The 15,891-nt window shown below is 39.0% G+C and overlaps 1 gene segment (V, D, J or C); it reads left to right on the top strand.

Annotated features, from left to right (window-relative positions):
- The first annotated feature begins 311 nt into the window (after nucleotides 1–311).
- On the top strand, nucleotides 312–15,880 carry LOC115180129 (Ig kappa-b4 chain C region-like). The segment is given in 3 exon segments: nucleotides 312–470; nucleotides 14,104–14,221; nucleotides 15,292–15,880. Coding segments are annotated over 3 exon segments (594 nt in total).
- The last annotated feature ends 11 nt before the right edge of the window (nucleotides 15,881–15,891 follow it).

The raw sequence follows: 15,891 nt of genomic DNA, 5'->3' as shown, positions 1-15,891 counted from the left end.
AGAAAAGGTTCCTAGAGAATAAGTTGAACAAACTGCAATCCCAAAATAATGAGCTGTGTGAGAATGTAGCTGAACTTCAAAGGTACGCTCGCAGGTGGAATCTGAAAATCCAAGGTGTAAAAGAGGTAGAGGGAGAGGATATTAGGGAAGCAGTCATTAATATCCTGGGAAAGGTGGCTCCGTGCATCAAAGACAAGCTAAGAGACGTGGTTGATGTGGTACATCGACTTGGGAAACGAAGATCTGATGGACCCCCTTGCAATATCATCTTGCGCTTAACTATGCGCCATTACAGGGACATAATCTGGAGAATGGCCAAGCGGAACAAGTTTCTGGACGAGAAGAAGCTCCGCATCAAAGAAGCTCTGATACCGCAGGATCAGACTGCCAGGGAGAAACTGTGGCCGCTTATACAGAAGTCACGACAAGAGGGAAAGAAGGCTGAGTTCAAGGGCCCACACGCGTTTATCGTAGGAAGAATGATTACTGGGTAACTCTGTTGACATTAACCAAACTGGAACTGTGAGTACTGTCAAGAGTACAGTTAAGGTACTGCCACGAGTAAATGTTCTGTTCGAACCACAACTGATGAACACTTGCCAACTATTAAAAAAAGAAAAAAAGGTAAATAGATTTGTTATACTGTTAACCACCGCTACCTCAGCTGAGAGTAGTTTTCCGTCGGAGTAATCCTCTCAAGGTTCAATGTTTGTTTTATTGTTCACATTACTACTTCTGTTATCTAATTTGTGTTATTTTCTTTTTTAATGCAGGAGTTCGTTTTCAACTCACTCAATATTGTTAGTCTGAATGCTAGGGTTTTAAGAGATCGTATTTTTATATTGTAAATGCAGTAACACAGATTTTGTCCTTCTTCAGGAAACTCATTCGTGTGAAAGTGACTTGAGATTTTGGAAGTCACAATGGGGAGATATGGCCTATTTCAGTCATGGGTCAAACCATTCTGCTGGTGTTTTGACACTTATTCACAACTTTAAAGGTGATGTTCTAGAATTCACATCTTCACAGATGGGAGATGGGTCATAGTAACTGTTAAACTTGACAATGCAATTCTCATCATTTGTAATGTATATGGACATAACTCACTTGCTCCAAATAAGACCCTTTTTACCCAATTTACCAGGAAAGTACAGGATTTAAACAACAAATACAAAGGCTTTTCTAATTATTTCAGGGGATTTTAATGAAACACCTGATGTGTCTGTTGATCGTTTTCCTCCTAGAACGAGTCAAAGCCCTCAAAATAGCAATATCATCACTACATTATGCAAGGATCTCTGTGTTGTTGATGCCTGGTGTTATTTCAATCCAGATGCAAAGGGTTATACCCGGACCAACAAAACCATGTCACGTAAATCTAGAATAGATTTATTCCTGATTTCCCCCTTTTTGTTACAATTTGTTATAGATGTAGATCATCAGTTGGCTCTCTTTTCTGATCATCACTTGATTTCCCTGAATTTACTAGCTACTAAAAAATCAAAAGGTACTCGAGGATATTGGAAATTAAACATACTTCTTAAAGATACTACTCTCATTGAAAACATCAAATCGTTAGCCAAAGATATTTTTGCAAGGAAAGACTTGGGACATGGAAGTAGATGGGAATTTTTCAAATATAAAGTCAGAGTGGTAACCATTAAACGTGCCAAAGAGCTGATGCACTTAAAGAACCCTAGAGAAAAAGAGCTGATGAGCAAGCTTGACAGCTTTCTAAAGAAAGATAATCTATCTGAAGAAGAGGAGTCTGTATTCAAGTCTTTACAACTAGAATTAGAATAGCTTTACACAGATCTGGCAAAGGGTGCCTTTGTAAGGTCAAGAGCAAAATTGACTGAAGAGGGGGAAAGAAACACTAGTTACTTTTTTGCACTCGAAAAGAGAAACTACAAAAGAAAATCCATAACTGCACTCAAAATTAACGATGTTCTATGCAAAGATCCCAATACAATATCATCATTTGTCAATTCCTTATGGAAACCTTTACAGCTCTCAATTTCAGGAAGATGGCTGTGAAAGCTACATTTGCCACATTCGGAATTATGTCCCTGTAACTGAGGATGATTTCCACTCAGTTTGCAATTCACTTGTGTCAATTGAAGAAATTAGAGAGGCTCTGAATTCAATGAAAAAAGGGAAATCACCTGGCCCTGATGGCCTATCAGTCGAATTCTATAGACAGTTTTGGGAGTTACTAGAAGACACGATTTTTAATATGTTTCAAGATTGCATTAAAAGAGGGGAAATGGTCTCAACTATGAAACAGGGCCTTATCTCACTGATTCCGAAGCTCGATAAAGACCCTTCTCTCATTGACAATTGGAGACCAATTACTTTATTAAATATTGATTACAAATTGATTGCTCTAGTTTATGCCAAAAGATTAAAGAAAGGAATAGGTACCATTATAAATGAGACTCAAACAGGATTTATGAAGGGCCGTCACATAAGCTCTAACATTCGTTTAGTCTTGGACGTAATAGATTATTCAGATGCAATTGACTCAGATGTGGTTGTTTTATTTTTGGACTTCTGTAAAGCCTTTGACACAATTGAACATGAATTTCTCTTTAGGTCTCTTAAACTTTTTGGATTCGGTGAAAATTTTATCAAGGTAATTCGCATGTTTTACAAAGATATAAATAGTTCTGTGTTACTGAACCTTAATATTTCCAAAAGATTCAGTATCAACAGAAGTGTACGACAGGGATTCCCAATTTCGCCATTTCTATTCATTTTGGTTGTGGAACTTCTATCTCTAGATATTCTAAATAATGCAAATTTGTATGGCTTAACCATTTTTAACAAAGAAATCAACATTTCCCAACTGGCTGATGATACTACTCATTTTTTAAGAGACAAAGACCAGGTCGCCCATGCTCTTAATGCTATAACTGCATTTTCTATTGCATCAGGATTAAAACTGAATGTTTCTTAATGTGAAACCCTATGTTTAAAAATAATTAGAAAATATTCCTGTTAAGGGCTGTTTTAAATATTTAGGAATACATCTGTCAAAAAACTACTTAGTCAGACAACATATGAATTTCTCTCCTAAAATTAAGAAAACCAAAAATATATTTCATAATTGGCTACAAAGAGATATTTTTATACTTGGGAGAGGACTTCTGTCCAAGGCAGAGGGACTGTCTCATTTTGTGTACACCTTATTGTCTTTATTTGTATATCCTTCCTCTTGTAAAGAGACCAAAAAGATCTTTCTTGACATCATCTGGAAAAATAAGTCTCACAAACTAAAAAAGTGTCAAGCCCTGATCATAGAGAGCCCTTGGTTCTCTATGGTGTTTAGGTCAGAGCGTGACTAGGGTGGTGTTATAGTCATAATATTTCTATGTTGGAGTTTTGTATGGTTCCCAATTAGAGGCAGCTGATTATTGTTGTCTCTAATTGGGGATCATATTTAAGTGGTTCATCGTTCCCACCTGCTTTGTGGGATATTGTTTTTGTGTGTGTGCATGTGTCACGTCCTGACCAGCAGAGGGTGTAGTTGTGTAGTATTTTGGTCAGGACGTGGCAGAAGATGTCTGTGTATGTTTGTTCTGGGTGTTGTGTTTCTATGTTGGTCTGTGTGGCTCCCGATCAGGGACAGCTGGTTATTGTTGTTCCTGATTGGGAGTCATATATTTAGGAGTGATGTTTGTCACTTGCGTTTGTGGGTGGTTGTGTTAACACTGCTATTATTTTGTAAGTAGCCTGTTAGCCTGTCTGGAGTCGTTCATGGTTATTGTTTTGGTGTTCACAGTTTAATAAATATCATGATGAGCACGCAAGCCGCTGCGTATTGGTCAACTTTCTCAGACGATGATTTCTCTGTTTCGTCTGACGACGACAACCGTGACAGCATGTTGCACCCCGGCTATCACGTTCATTGTTTGTTTATTGTTTTTTGATGTTTCACTTTAAATAAAAGATGTGGAACTCAACTCACGCTGCACCTTGGTCCTCTCTGTACGATGATCGTGACAAAAAGTCAGTCCTTTCTAACAAAAGAGCTGAATGCAGTCTGGAAGGGTTGGATTTTGTTGACATAAATAACACTTTCAAGATCAACTGGTTAAAAAAATGTTTGATTAATACTGATTCAATATGGTATTTCATTCCAAATAATGTGTTTAATAAGTTGGGAGGTCTGTTATATAGTAGTAGTAGTAACTGTCCCTCTCCTCTCCTAATGTTATAGAGTAGTAGTAGTAACTGACCCTCTCCTCTCCTAATGTTATAGAGTAGTAGTATTAGTAACTGACCCTCTCCTCTCCTAATGTTATAGAGTAGTAGTAGTAGTAACTGACCCTCTCATCTCCTAATGTTATAGAGTAGTAGTAGTAGTAACTGACCCTCTCATCTCCTAATGTTATAGAGTAGTAGTAGTAGTAACTGTCCCTCCCCTCTCCTCTCCTAATGTTATAGAGTAGTAGTAGTAACTGTCCCTCTCCTCTCCTAATGTTATATAGTAGTAGTAGTAGTAACTGACCCTCTCTTCTCCTAATGTTATATAGTAGTAGTAGTAACTGACCCTCTCCTCTCCTAATGTTATAGAGTAGTAGTAGTAACTGTCCCTCTCCTCTCCTAATGTTATAGAGCAGTAGTAGTAACTGACCCTCTCCTCTCCTAATGTTATAGAGTAGTAGTAGTAGTAACTGACCCTCTCCTCTCCTAATGTTATATAGTAGTAGTAGTAACTGACCCTCTCCTCTCCTAATGTTATATAGTAGTAGTAGTAACTGACCCTCTCATCTCCTAATGTTATAGAGTAGTAGTAGTAACTGACTCTCTCCTCTCCTAATGTTATATAGTAGTAGTAGTAACTGACCCTCTCCTCTCCTAATGTTATATAGTAGTAGTAGTAACTGACCCTCTCATCTCCTAATGTTATATAGTAGTAGTACTAACTGACCCTCTCATCTTCTAATGTTTTAGAGTAGCAGTTGTAACTGACCCTCTCCTCTCCTAATGTTATAGAGTAGTAGTAGTAACTGACCCTCTCCTCTCCTAATGTTATAGAGTAGTAGTAGTAACTGACCCTCTCCTCTCCTAATGTCATAGAGTAGTAGTAGTAACTGACCCTCTCCTCTCCTAATGTTATAGAGTAGTAGTAGTAACTGACCCTCTCCTCTCCTAATGTTATAGAGTAGTAGTAGTAACTGTCCCTCTCCTCTCCTAATGTTATAGAGTAGTAGTAGTAGTAACTGGCCCTCTCCTCTCCTAATGTTATATAGTAGTAGTAGTAACTGTCCCTCTCCTCTCCTAATGTTATAGAGTAGTAGTAGTAACTGACCCTCTCCTAATGTTATAGAGTAGTAGTAGTAACTGTCCCTCTCCTCTCCTAATGTTATAGAGCAGTAGTAGTAACTGACCCTCTCCTCTCCTAATGTTATAGAGTAGTAGTATTAGTAACTGACCCTCTCCTCTCCTAATGTTATAGAGTAGTAGTAGTAGTAACTGACCCTCTCATCTCCTAATGTTATAGAGTAGTAGTAGTAGTAACTGACCCTCTCATCTCCTAATGTTATAGAGTAGTAGTAGTAGTAACTGTCCCTCCCCTCTCCTAATGTTATATAGTAGTAGTAGTAACTGACCCTCTCATCTCCTAATGTTATAGAGTAGTAGTAGTAACTGACTCTCTCCTCTCCTAATGTTATATAGTAGTAGTAGTAACTGACCCTCTCCTCTCCTAATGTTATATAGTAGTAGTAGTAACTGACCCTCTCATCTCCTAATGTTATATAGTAGTAGTACTAACTGACCCTCTCATCTTCTAATGTTTTAGAGTAGCAGTTGTAACTGACCCTCTCCTCTCCTAATGTTATAGAGTAGTAGTAGTAACTGACCCTCTCCTCTCCTAATGTTATAGAGTAGTAGTAGTAACTGACCCTCTCATCTCCCAATGTTATAGAGTAGTAGTAGTAACTGACCCTCTCCTCTCCTAATGTTATAGAGTAGTAGTAGTAACTGACCCTCTCCTCTCCTAATGTTATAGACTAGTAGTAGTAACTGACCCTCTCCTAATGTTATAGAGTCGTAGTAGTAACTGACCCTCTCCTAATGTTATATAGTAGTAGTAACTGACCCTCTCCTCTCCTAATGTTATAGAGTAGTAGTAGTAGTAACTGACCCTCTCCTCTCCTAATGTTATAGAGTAGTAGTAGTAACTGACCCTCTCCTCTCCTAATGTTATAGAGTAGTAGTAGTAGTAACTGACCCTCTCCTCTCCTAATGTTATAGAGTAGTAGTAGTAACTGACCCTCTCCTAATGTTATAGACTAGTAGTAGTAACTGACCCTCTCCTCTCCTAATGTTATAGAGTAGTAGTAACTGACCCTCTCCTCTCCTAATGTTATATAGTAGTAGTAGTAACTGTCCCTCTCCTCTCCTAATGTTATAGAGCAGTAGTAGAAACTGACCCTCTCCTCTCCTAATGTTATAGAGTAGTAGTAGTAGTAACTGTCCCTCTCCTCTCCTAATGTTATAGAGTAGTAGTAGTAACTGGCCCTCTCCTCTCCTAATGTTATATAGTAGTAGTAGTAACTGTCCCTCTCCTCTCCTAATGTTATAGAGTAGTAGTAGTAACTGTCCCTCTCCTCTCCTAATGTTATATAGTAGTAGTAGTAGTAACTGACCCTCTCTTCTCCTAATGTTATATAGTAGTAGTAGTAACTGACCCTCTCATCTCCTAATGTTATAGAGTAGTAGTAGTAACTGTCCCTCTCCTCTCCTAATGTTATAGAGCAGTAGTAGTAACTGACCCTCTCCTCTCCTAATGTTATGGAGTAGTAGTAGTAGTAACTGACCCTCTCCTCTCCTAATGTTATATAGTAGTAGTAGTAACTGACCCTCTCCTCTCCTAATGTTATATAGTAGTAGTAGTAACTGACCCTCTCATCTCCTAATGTTATAGAGTAGTAGTAGTAACTGACTCTCTCCTCTCCTAATGTTATATAGTAGTAGTAGTAACTGACCCTCTCCTCTCCTAATGTTATATAGTAGTAGTAGTAACTGACCCTCTCATCTCCTAATGTTATATAGTAGTAGTAGTAACTGACCCTCTCATCTTCTAATGTTTTAGAGTAGCAGTTGTAACTGACCCTCTCCTCTCCTAATGTTATAGAGTAGTAGTAGTAACTGACCCTCTCCTCCCCTAATGTTATAGAGTAGTAGTAGTAACTGACCCTCTCATCTCCTAATGTTATAGAGTAGTAGTAGTAACTGACCCTCTCCTCTCCTAATGTTATAGAGTAGTAGTAGTAACTGACCCTCTCCTCTCCTAATGTTATAGAGTAGTAGTAGTAACTGACCCTCTCCTAATGTTATAGAGTAGTAGTAGTAACTGACCCTCTCCTCTCCTAATGTTATAGAGTAGTAGTAGTAACTGACCCTCTCCTAATGTTATAGAGTCGTAGTAGTAACTGACCCTCTCCTAATGTTATATAGTAGTAGTAACTGACCCTCTCCTCTCCTAATGTTATAGAGTAGTAGTAGTAGTAACTGACCCTCTCCTCTCCTAATGTTATAGAGTAGTAGTAGTAACTGACCCTCTCCTCTCCTAATGTTATAGAGTAGTAGTAGTAGTAACTGACCCTCTCCTCTCCTAATGTTATAGAGTAGTAGTAGTAACTGACCCTCTCCTAATGTTATAGACTAGTAGTAGTAACTGACCCTCTCCTCTCCTAATGTTATAGAGTAGTAGTAACTGACCCTCTCCTCTCCTAATGTTATAGAGTAGTAGTAGTAACTGTCCCTCTCCTCTCCTAATGTTATAGAGTAGTAGTAGTAACTGACCCTCTCCTCTCCTAATGTTATATAGTAGTAGTAGTAGTAACTGACCCTCTCATCTCCTATTGTTATAGAGTAGTAGTAGTAGTAACTGACCCTCTCCTCTCCTAATGTTATAGAGTAGTAGTAGTAGTAACTGACCCTCTCCTCTCCTAATGTTATAGAGTAGTAGTAGTAACTGTCCCTCTCCTCTCCTAATGTTATAGAGTAGTAGTAGTAGTAACTGGCCCTCTCCTCTCCTAATGTTATAGAGTAGTAGTAGTAGTAACTGACCCTCTCCTCTCCTAATGTTATAGAGTAGTAATAGTAGTAACTGACCCTCTCCTCTCCTAATGTTATAGAGTAGTAGTAGTAACTGGCCCTCTCCTCTCCTAATGTTATAGAGTAGTAGTAGTAATTGGCCCTCTCCTCTCCTAATGTTATATAGTAGTAGTAGTAACTGACCCTCTCCTCTCCTAATGTTATAGAGTAGTAGTAGTAACTGACCCTCTCCTCTCCTAATGTTATAGAGTAGTAGTAGTAGTAACTGACCCTCTCCTCTCCTAATGTTATAGAGTAGTAGTAGTAACTGTCCCTCGCATCTCCTAATGTTATAGAGTAGTAGTAGTAGTAACTGACCCTCTCCTCTCCTAATGTTATAGAGTAGTAGTAGTAACTGTCCCTCTCCTCTCCTAATGTTATAGAGTAGTAGTAGTAGTAGTAACTGTCCCTCCCCTCTCCTCTCCTAATGTTATAGAGTAGTAGTAGTAACTGACCCTCTCCTCTCTTAATGTTATAGAGTAGTAGTAGTAGTAACTGACCCTCTCCTCTCCTAATGTTATATAGTAGTAGTAGTAACTTTCCCTCTCCTCTCCTAATGTTATAGAGTAGTAGTAGTAACTGACCCTCTCATCTCCTAATGTTATAGAGTAGTAGTAGTAGTAACTGATCCTCTCCTCTCCTAATGTTATATAGTAGTAGTAGTAACTGACCCTCTCCTCTCCTAATGTTATAGAGTAGTAGTAGTAGTAACTGATCATCTCCTCTCCTAATGTTATATAGTAGTAGTATTAACTGACCCTCTCCTCTCCTAATGTTATATAGTAGTAGGAGTAACTGACCCTCTCATCTCCTAATGTTATAGAGTAGTAGTAGTAACTGACTCTCTCCTCTCCTAATGTTATATAGTAGTAGTAGTAACTGACCCTCTCCTCTCCTAATGTTATATAGTAGTAGTAGTAACTGACCCTCTCATCTCCTAATGTTATATAGTAGTAGTAGTAACTGACCCTCTCATCTTCTAATGTTTTAGAGTAGTAGTAGTAACTGACCCTCTCCTCTCCTAATGTTATAGAGTAGTAGTAGTAACTGACCCTCTCCTAATGTTATAGAATAGTAGTAGTAACTGACCCTCTCCTCTCCTAATGTTATAGAGTAGTAGTAGTAACTGACCCTCTCCTAATGTTATAGAGTAGTAGTATTAACTGACCCTCTCCTAATGTTATATAATAGTAGTAACTGACCCTCTCCTCTCCTAATGTTATAGAGTAGTAGTAGTAACTGACCCTCTCCTCTCCTAATGTTATAGAGTAGTGGTAGTAACTGACCATCTCCTCTCCTAATGTTATATAGTAGTACTAGTAACTGTCCCTCTCCTCTCCTAATGTTATAGAGTAGTAGTAGTAACGGACACTCTCCTCTCCTAATGTTATAGAGTAGTAGTAGTAGTAACTGACCCTCTCCTCTTCTAATGTTATAGAGTAGTAGTAGTAACTGACCATCTCCTCTTCTAATGTTATAGAGTAGTAGTAACTGACCCTCTCCTCTTCTAATGTTATAGAGTAGTAGTAGTAACTGACCCTCTCCTCTCTTAATGTTATAGAGTAGTAGTAGTAGTAACTGACCCTCTCCTCTCCTAATGTTATAGAGTAGTAGTAGTAACTGACCCGCTCCTCTCCTAATGTTATATAGTAGTAGTAGTAACTGACCCTCTCCTCTCCTAATGTTATAGAGTAGTAGTAGTAACTGTCCCTCTCCTCTCCTAATGTTATAGTGCAGTAGTAGTAACTGACCCTCTCCTCTCCTAATGTTATAGAGTAGTAGTAGTAGTAACTGATCCTCTGCTCTCCTAATGTTATATAGTAGTAGTAGTAACTGACCCTCTCCTCTCCTAATGTTATAGAGTAGTAGTAGTAGTAACTGATCCTCTCCTCTCCTAATGTTATATAGTAGTAGTAGTAACTGACCCTCTCCTCTCCTAATGTTATATAGTAGTAGTAGTAACTGACCCTCTCATCTCCTAATGTTATAGAGTAGTAGTAGTAACTGACCCTCTCCTCTCCTAATGTTATATAGTAGTAGTAGTAACTGACCCTCTCCTCTCCTAATGTTATATAGTAGTAGTAGTAACTGACCCTCTCCTCTCCTAATGTTATATAGTAGTAGTAGTAACTGACCCTCTCATCTCCTAATGTTATATAGTAGTAGTAGTAACTGACTCTCTCCTCTCCTAATTTTATATAGTAGTAGTAGTAACTGACCCTCTCCTCTCCTAATGTTATATAGTAGTAGTAGTAACTGACCCTCTCATCTCCTAATGTTATATAGTAGTAGTAGTAACTGACTCTCTCCTCTCCTAATGTTATATAGTAGTAGTAGTAACTGACCCTCTCCTCTCCTAATGTTATATAGTAGTAGTAGTAACTGACCCTCTCATCTCCTAATGTTATATAGTAGTAGTAGTAACTGACCCTCTCATCTTCTAATGTTTTAGAGTAGCAGTTGTAACTGACCCTCTCCTCTCCTAATGTTATAGAGTAGTAGTAGTAACTGACCCTCTCCTCTCCTAATGTTATAGAGTAGTAGTAGTAACTGACCCTCTCATCTCCTAATGTTATAGAGTAGTAGTAGTAACTGACCCTCTCCTCTCCTAATGTTATAGATTAGTAGTAGTAACTGACCCTCTCCTCTCCTAATGTTATAGAGTCGTAGTAGTAACTGACCCTCTCCTAATGTTATAGAGTAGTAGTAGTAACTGACCCTCTCCTCTCCTAATTTTATAGAGTAGTAGTAGTAACTGACCCTCTCCTAATGTTATAGAGTAGTAGTAGTAACTGACCCTCTCCTAATGTTATATAGTAGTAGTAGTAACTGACCCTCTCCTAATGTTATAGAGTAGTAGTAGTAGTTACTGACCCTCTCCTCTTCTAATGTTATAGAGTAGTAGTAGTAGTAGTAACTGTCCCTCCCCTCTCCTAATGTTATAGAGTAGTAGTAGTAGTAACTGACTCTCTCCTCTTCTAATGTTATAGAGTAGTAGTAGTAACTGTCCCTCTCCTCTCCTAATGTTATAGAGTCGTAGTAGTAACTGACCCTCTCCTCTCCTAATGTTATAGACTAGTAGTAGTAACTGACCCTCTCATCTCCTAATGTTATAGAGTAGTAGTAGTAGTAACAGTCCCTCTCCTCTCCTAATGTTATAGAGTAGTAGTAATAACGGACACTCTCCTCTCCTAATGTTATAGAGTAGTAGTAGTAGTAACTGACCCTCTCCTCTTCTAATGTTATAGAGTAGTAGTAGTAACTGACCCTCTCCTCTTCTAATGTTATAGAGTAGTAGTAACTGACCCTCTCCTCTTCTAATGTTATAGAGTAGTAGTAGTAGTAACTGACCCTCTCCTCTTCTAATGCTATAGAGTAGTAGTAGTAGTAACTGACTCTCTCCTCTTCTAATGTTATAGAGTAGTAGTAGTAACTGACCCTTTCCTAATGTTATAGAGTAGTTGTAACTGACCCTCTCCTCTCCTAATGTTATAGAGTAGTAGTAGTAACTGACCCGCTCCTCTTCTAATGTTATAGAGTAGTAGTAGTAACTGACCCTCTCCTCTCCTCTCAATGATTAGAGTATTGTATCCTTCATGTCACAGCTTTTATAACATCAAACAGCAACTGTTTACTCAGATAACTAATGTACAGTAACTTCTATGTCACACCACCATTATAGTTTTATTCTGATGATGATCAAATCAAATGTTATTGGTCACGTACACATGGTTAATAGATGTTAATGCGAGTGTAGCGAAATGCTTGTGCTTCTAGCTCCGACAGTGCAGTAATATCTAACAAGTAATCTAACAAAATCACAACGACTACCTTATACATACAAATGTAAAGGGATGAATAAGAATATCTATGTATAAATATATGGATGAGCGACGGTCGTGCGGCGTAGGCAAGATGCAGTAGATGGTATAGAAGACAGTATATGCATAAGAGATGAGTAATGTAGGACATGTAAACATTATAAAAGAGGCGTTATTTAAAGTGACTAGGGATGGCCAGAGATTGAGTCTGTATGTTGGCAGCAGCCTCTCTATGTTAGTGATGGCTGTTTAACAGTCTGATGGCCTTGAGATAGAAGCTGTTTTTCAGTCTCTCGGTCTCAGCTATGATGCACCTGTACTGACTTTGCCTTCTGGATGATAGCGGGGTGAACAGGCAGTGGCTTGGGTGGTTGTTGTCCTTGATGATCTTTTTGGTCTTCCTGTGACATCAGGTGCTGTAGGTGTCCTGGAGGGCAGGTATCTTGCCCCCGGTGATGCATTGTGCAGAACGTACTACCCTCTATAATTGCCGTACCAGGCGGTGATACAGCCTGACAGGATGCTCTTGATTGTGCATCTGAAAAAGTTTGTGAGTGTTTTTGGTGACAAAAGCTTGTGTAGTCTAAAATGAATCTATGATCGTATGCTATCCATTAGTTTTTTTTGTACACTGTTCTTTGTATGCCATTTTTATAATTGAGAATTAACCAATGATATTAGGCCACACTTGGCCATGATTACAGACACATGTGTGTCTTTTGACACTATATAAATGAGTCATCCCGCAGTGTTTGTGATCATACCCTGATGACGACAGCTTGGCTGTCGAAACGTTGGATTTTACATTTTTGCATCTGAGCTCCTAGAGTGTGCGTCTTGTCATTGTTGGTAATCAAGCCTACCACTGTAGTGTCGTCTGCAAACTTGATGATTGAGTTGGAGGCATGCATGGACAGGGAGTACTGGAGAGGGCTGAGAACGCACCCTTGTGGGGCCCCAGTGTTGAGGATCAGAGGAGTAGAGATGTTGTTTCCAACCTTCACCACCTGAGGGCGGCCCGTCAGAAAGTCCAGGACCCAGTTGCACAGGGCGGGGTCGAGACCCAGGGTCTCAAGCTTAATGATGAGTTTGGAGTTTGGAGGGTACTATGGTGTTGAATGCTGAGGTGTAGTCAATGAACAGCATTCTTACATAGGTATTCCTCTTGTCCAAATGGGAAAGGGCAGTGTGCAGTGTGATGGCATCGCCTGTGGACCTATTGGGGCGGTAGGCAAATTGGAGTGGGTCTAGGGTGTCAGGTAGGGTGGAGGTGATATGATGCTTGACTAGTCTCTCAAAGCACTTCATGACGACAGAAATGACTGCTACGGGGCGATAGTCATTTAGTTCAGTTACCTTAGCTTTCTTGGGAACAGGAATAATGGTGGCCATCTTGAAGCATGTGGGGACAACAGACTGGGATAGGGATTGATTGAATATGTCTGTAAACACACCAGCCAGCTGGTCTGCGCATGCTCTGAGGACACGGCTAGGGATGCAGTCTGGGCCAGCAGCCTTGCGAGGGTTAACACATGTAAATGTTTTACTCACATTGGCCACGGAGAAGGAGAGCCCACAGGCTTTGGTAGCGGGCCATGTCAGTGGCACTGTATTGTCCTCAAAGCGAGCAAAGAGATTGTTTAATTTGTCTGGGAGCAAGGCGTCGATGTTCGCAACAGGGCTGGTTTTCTTTTTGTAATCCGTGATTGTGATTGTCTGTAGACCCTGCCACATCAGATATAATGAACTGTCTGTTCACTCATGCTTGGTCTCTCAGATAAGTTCCTCTAATCAGTTAGTGAACAATTCTCTAAACTTAAGCTGGTAGGATTCCTCTGGTAGTGTTGTCTGTCTTCTGTGACTTTACCACCACTGTTAAATCTGATATCAACATGTTTAATAAAGGAATATACAACATGGATCACTATCACTACTGCTGCTGCTGTTGTCTTTCATATGGACAATATGGAGGAATACTAGCAACACTGATCTAATGCTGGACTGTACCTCCAGACTAGGAGAACACCTGATACACAGAGGAAGGAAAAAAGACTCATATCTGGATTTAAGATACAATTCATATTTGTACTACCTAGAAATGTTATTATGAAGTGTTTGTTCTACCTGGAAGATGTTAAAGTGTATTAGTGTTTATTATGATTCTGTATGAGTGATCTTCACTGTAACAGCTGCAGCAACACAACACAGAGAGGTTTTTGTACGAGCAGTAATAGGGATTGTATCACTGTGGTGGACTTTTGGTAGTGGCACCAGACTTGATGTTGGAAGTAAGTAAACACCAAATTAACTGTTTTATTCACGTTTTGATGTCATGTTTCAATTTCTTCATACATTTAGCCTCAATATTAAGAATTTAAAAAAAAAAACTTTTAAAGATGATTTTTTTTAAATACACACGGCCTTCACATACTATGGTCAATTGGAATATAAATGTTATTACATCTAATCAAATTTGACCTGCATTTTTGAAAGATGGAAGTGATTAGCCTACATTTTAGACTAGTTGTATGAATAAACACACTGCACATAGTCGAAAATGTACAATAAACAGCAGGTTTAAAAAAAATAAACAATAAACACTTTCTTTCAAATGTAGAAGATAAAACAATATTTGGCAAGTATTCATACCATATTACAGTTAGATATTTGAACCACAGTCTAAAGAAATCCAGCTTCCCCAATGGTCAGGAGGTTTTTGTACGAGCAGTAATAGGGATTGTATCACTGTGGAGGACTTTTGGTAGCGGCACCAGACTTGATGTTGGAAGTAAGTAACAAGCTCTCTTCATATTTCTTTCTGATTACATTTTTATTTTACTTTCTTAAATATATTACGATTTTATAAATCTTTATTTTAAAAACATTGCATTTTTCTATTGCTTTTCACTGAGCCTTCTTTCAAATAATATTTTATTCAATCAAAATGTTAAATAGTAGGTGTATTTGTATGTCTGATTTGTTTGAGAGCAGACTTTATAACTCTTAAAGTGTTGATTATTGCATTTATTGTTGCTTTGTGAAAGAGTCTTATGTTTGTATACAACCTCTTGGATTATCTTCATATACTGTAGATGTTCTGAGTATTCTGATCAGAAACAATCCTAAAATATCTGACATACTAGTAACGCTAAAGTTAACCACTTACACTTGACTCATATTGTTCATTAATCTTCTTTGTATATCTATCATATTATGTTTTGTGTTTTCTTCAAACCTTTTACCAGTCTAACTACATTATATTTAGAAGGCATTTCCAAATCAATGTATTTGTATGTCTATTGCTTTTATAAATCTTCTAGACATAGTTGATGCAGTTGAGTTGTTCTGTTTGTTCCAGGTAACAGTGCCCCCACCCTCACCGTCCTGCCCCCCTCTAGTGAGGAACTGTCCAGTACAACAACAGCCACACTGACGTGTCTGGCCAACAAGGGCTTCCCCTCAGACTGGACCATGAGCTGGAAAGTGGACGGGACCAGCCAGAAGCAGGAGGCCAGTCCCGGGGTCCTGGAGAAGGACGGTCTATACAGCTGGAGCAGCACTCTGACTCTCACTGGCCAGGAGTGGACCAAGGCAGGAGAGGTGACCTGTGAAGCCCAGCAGAATTCCCAGACTCCAGTCACCAAGACCCTGAGGAAGGCTGACTGTTCTGGGTAGAACCCCTCAGTCACACACCCCTGTGGAGAGAGGCTGCTGGTTCCTCTGCTTTGACTCTGTTCTGAGATCAGATGTTCTCTGTCTGATTGATCACTGACATGTAGACAAACAGAGGGCTTTGCTTGAGTTCATGTGTCAATCCTCTCTGTAGACTGAGGTTGTATCAGTGTTAGATTTGACGTGTTCTGTTTTATTACTATTAGATACTGAAGGAATGTTTGCTTTGAAGCTTTGATGAATAGATGAAAATAAAGATTTCCCTTTGGAACAAATATTTTTTGTC

This window comes from Salmo trutta, chromosome 40 (genome assembly GCF_901001165.1).
Source record: "Salmo trutta chromosome 40, fSalTru1.1, whole genome shotgun sequence".
Taxonomy (NCBI): domain Eukaryota; kingdom Metazoa; phylum Chordata; class Actinopteri; order Salmoniformes; family Salmonidae; genus Salmo; species Salmo trutta.
This window is presented reverse-complemented; position numbering and strand designations above follow the sequence as displayed.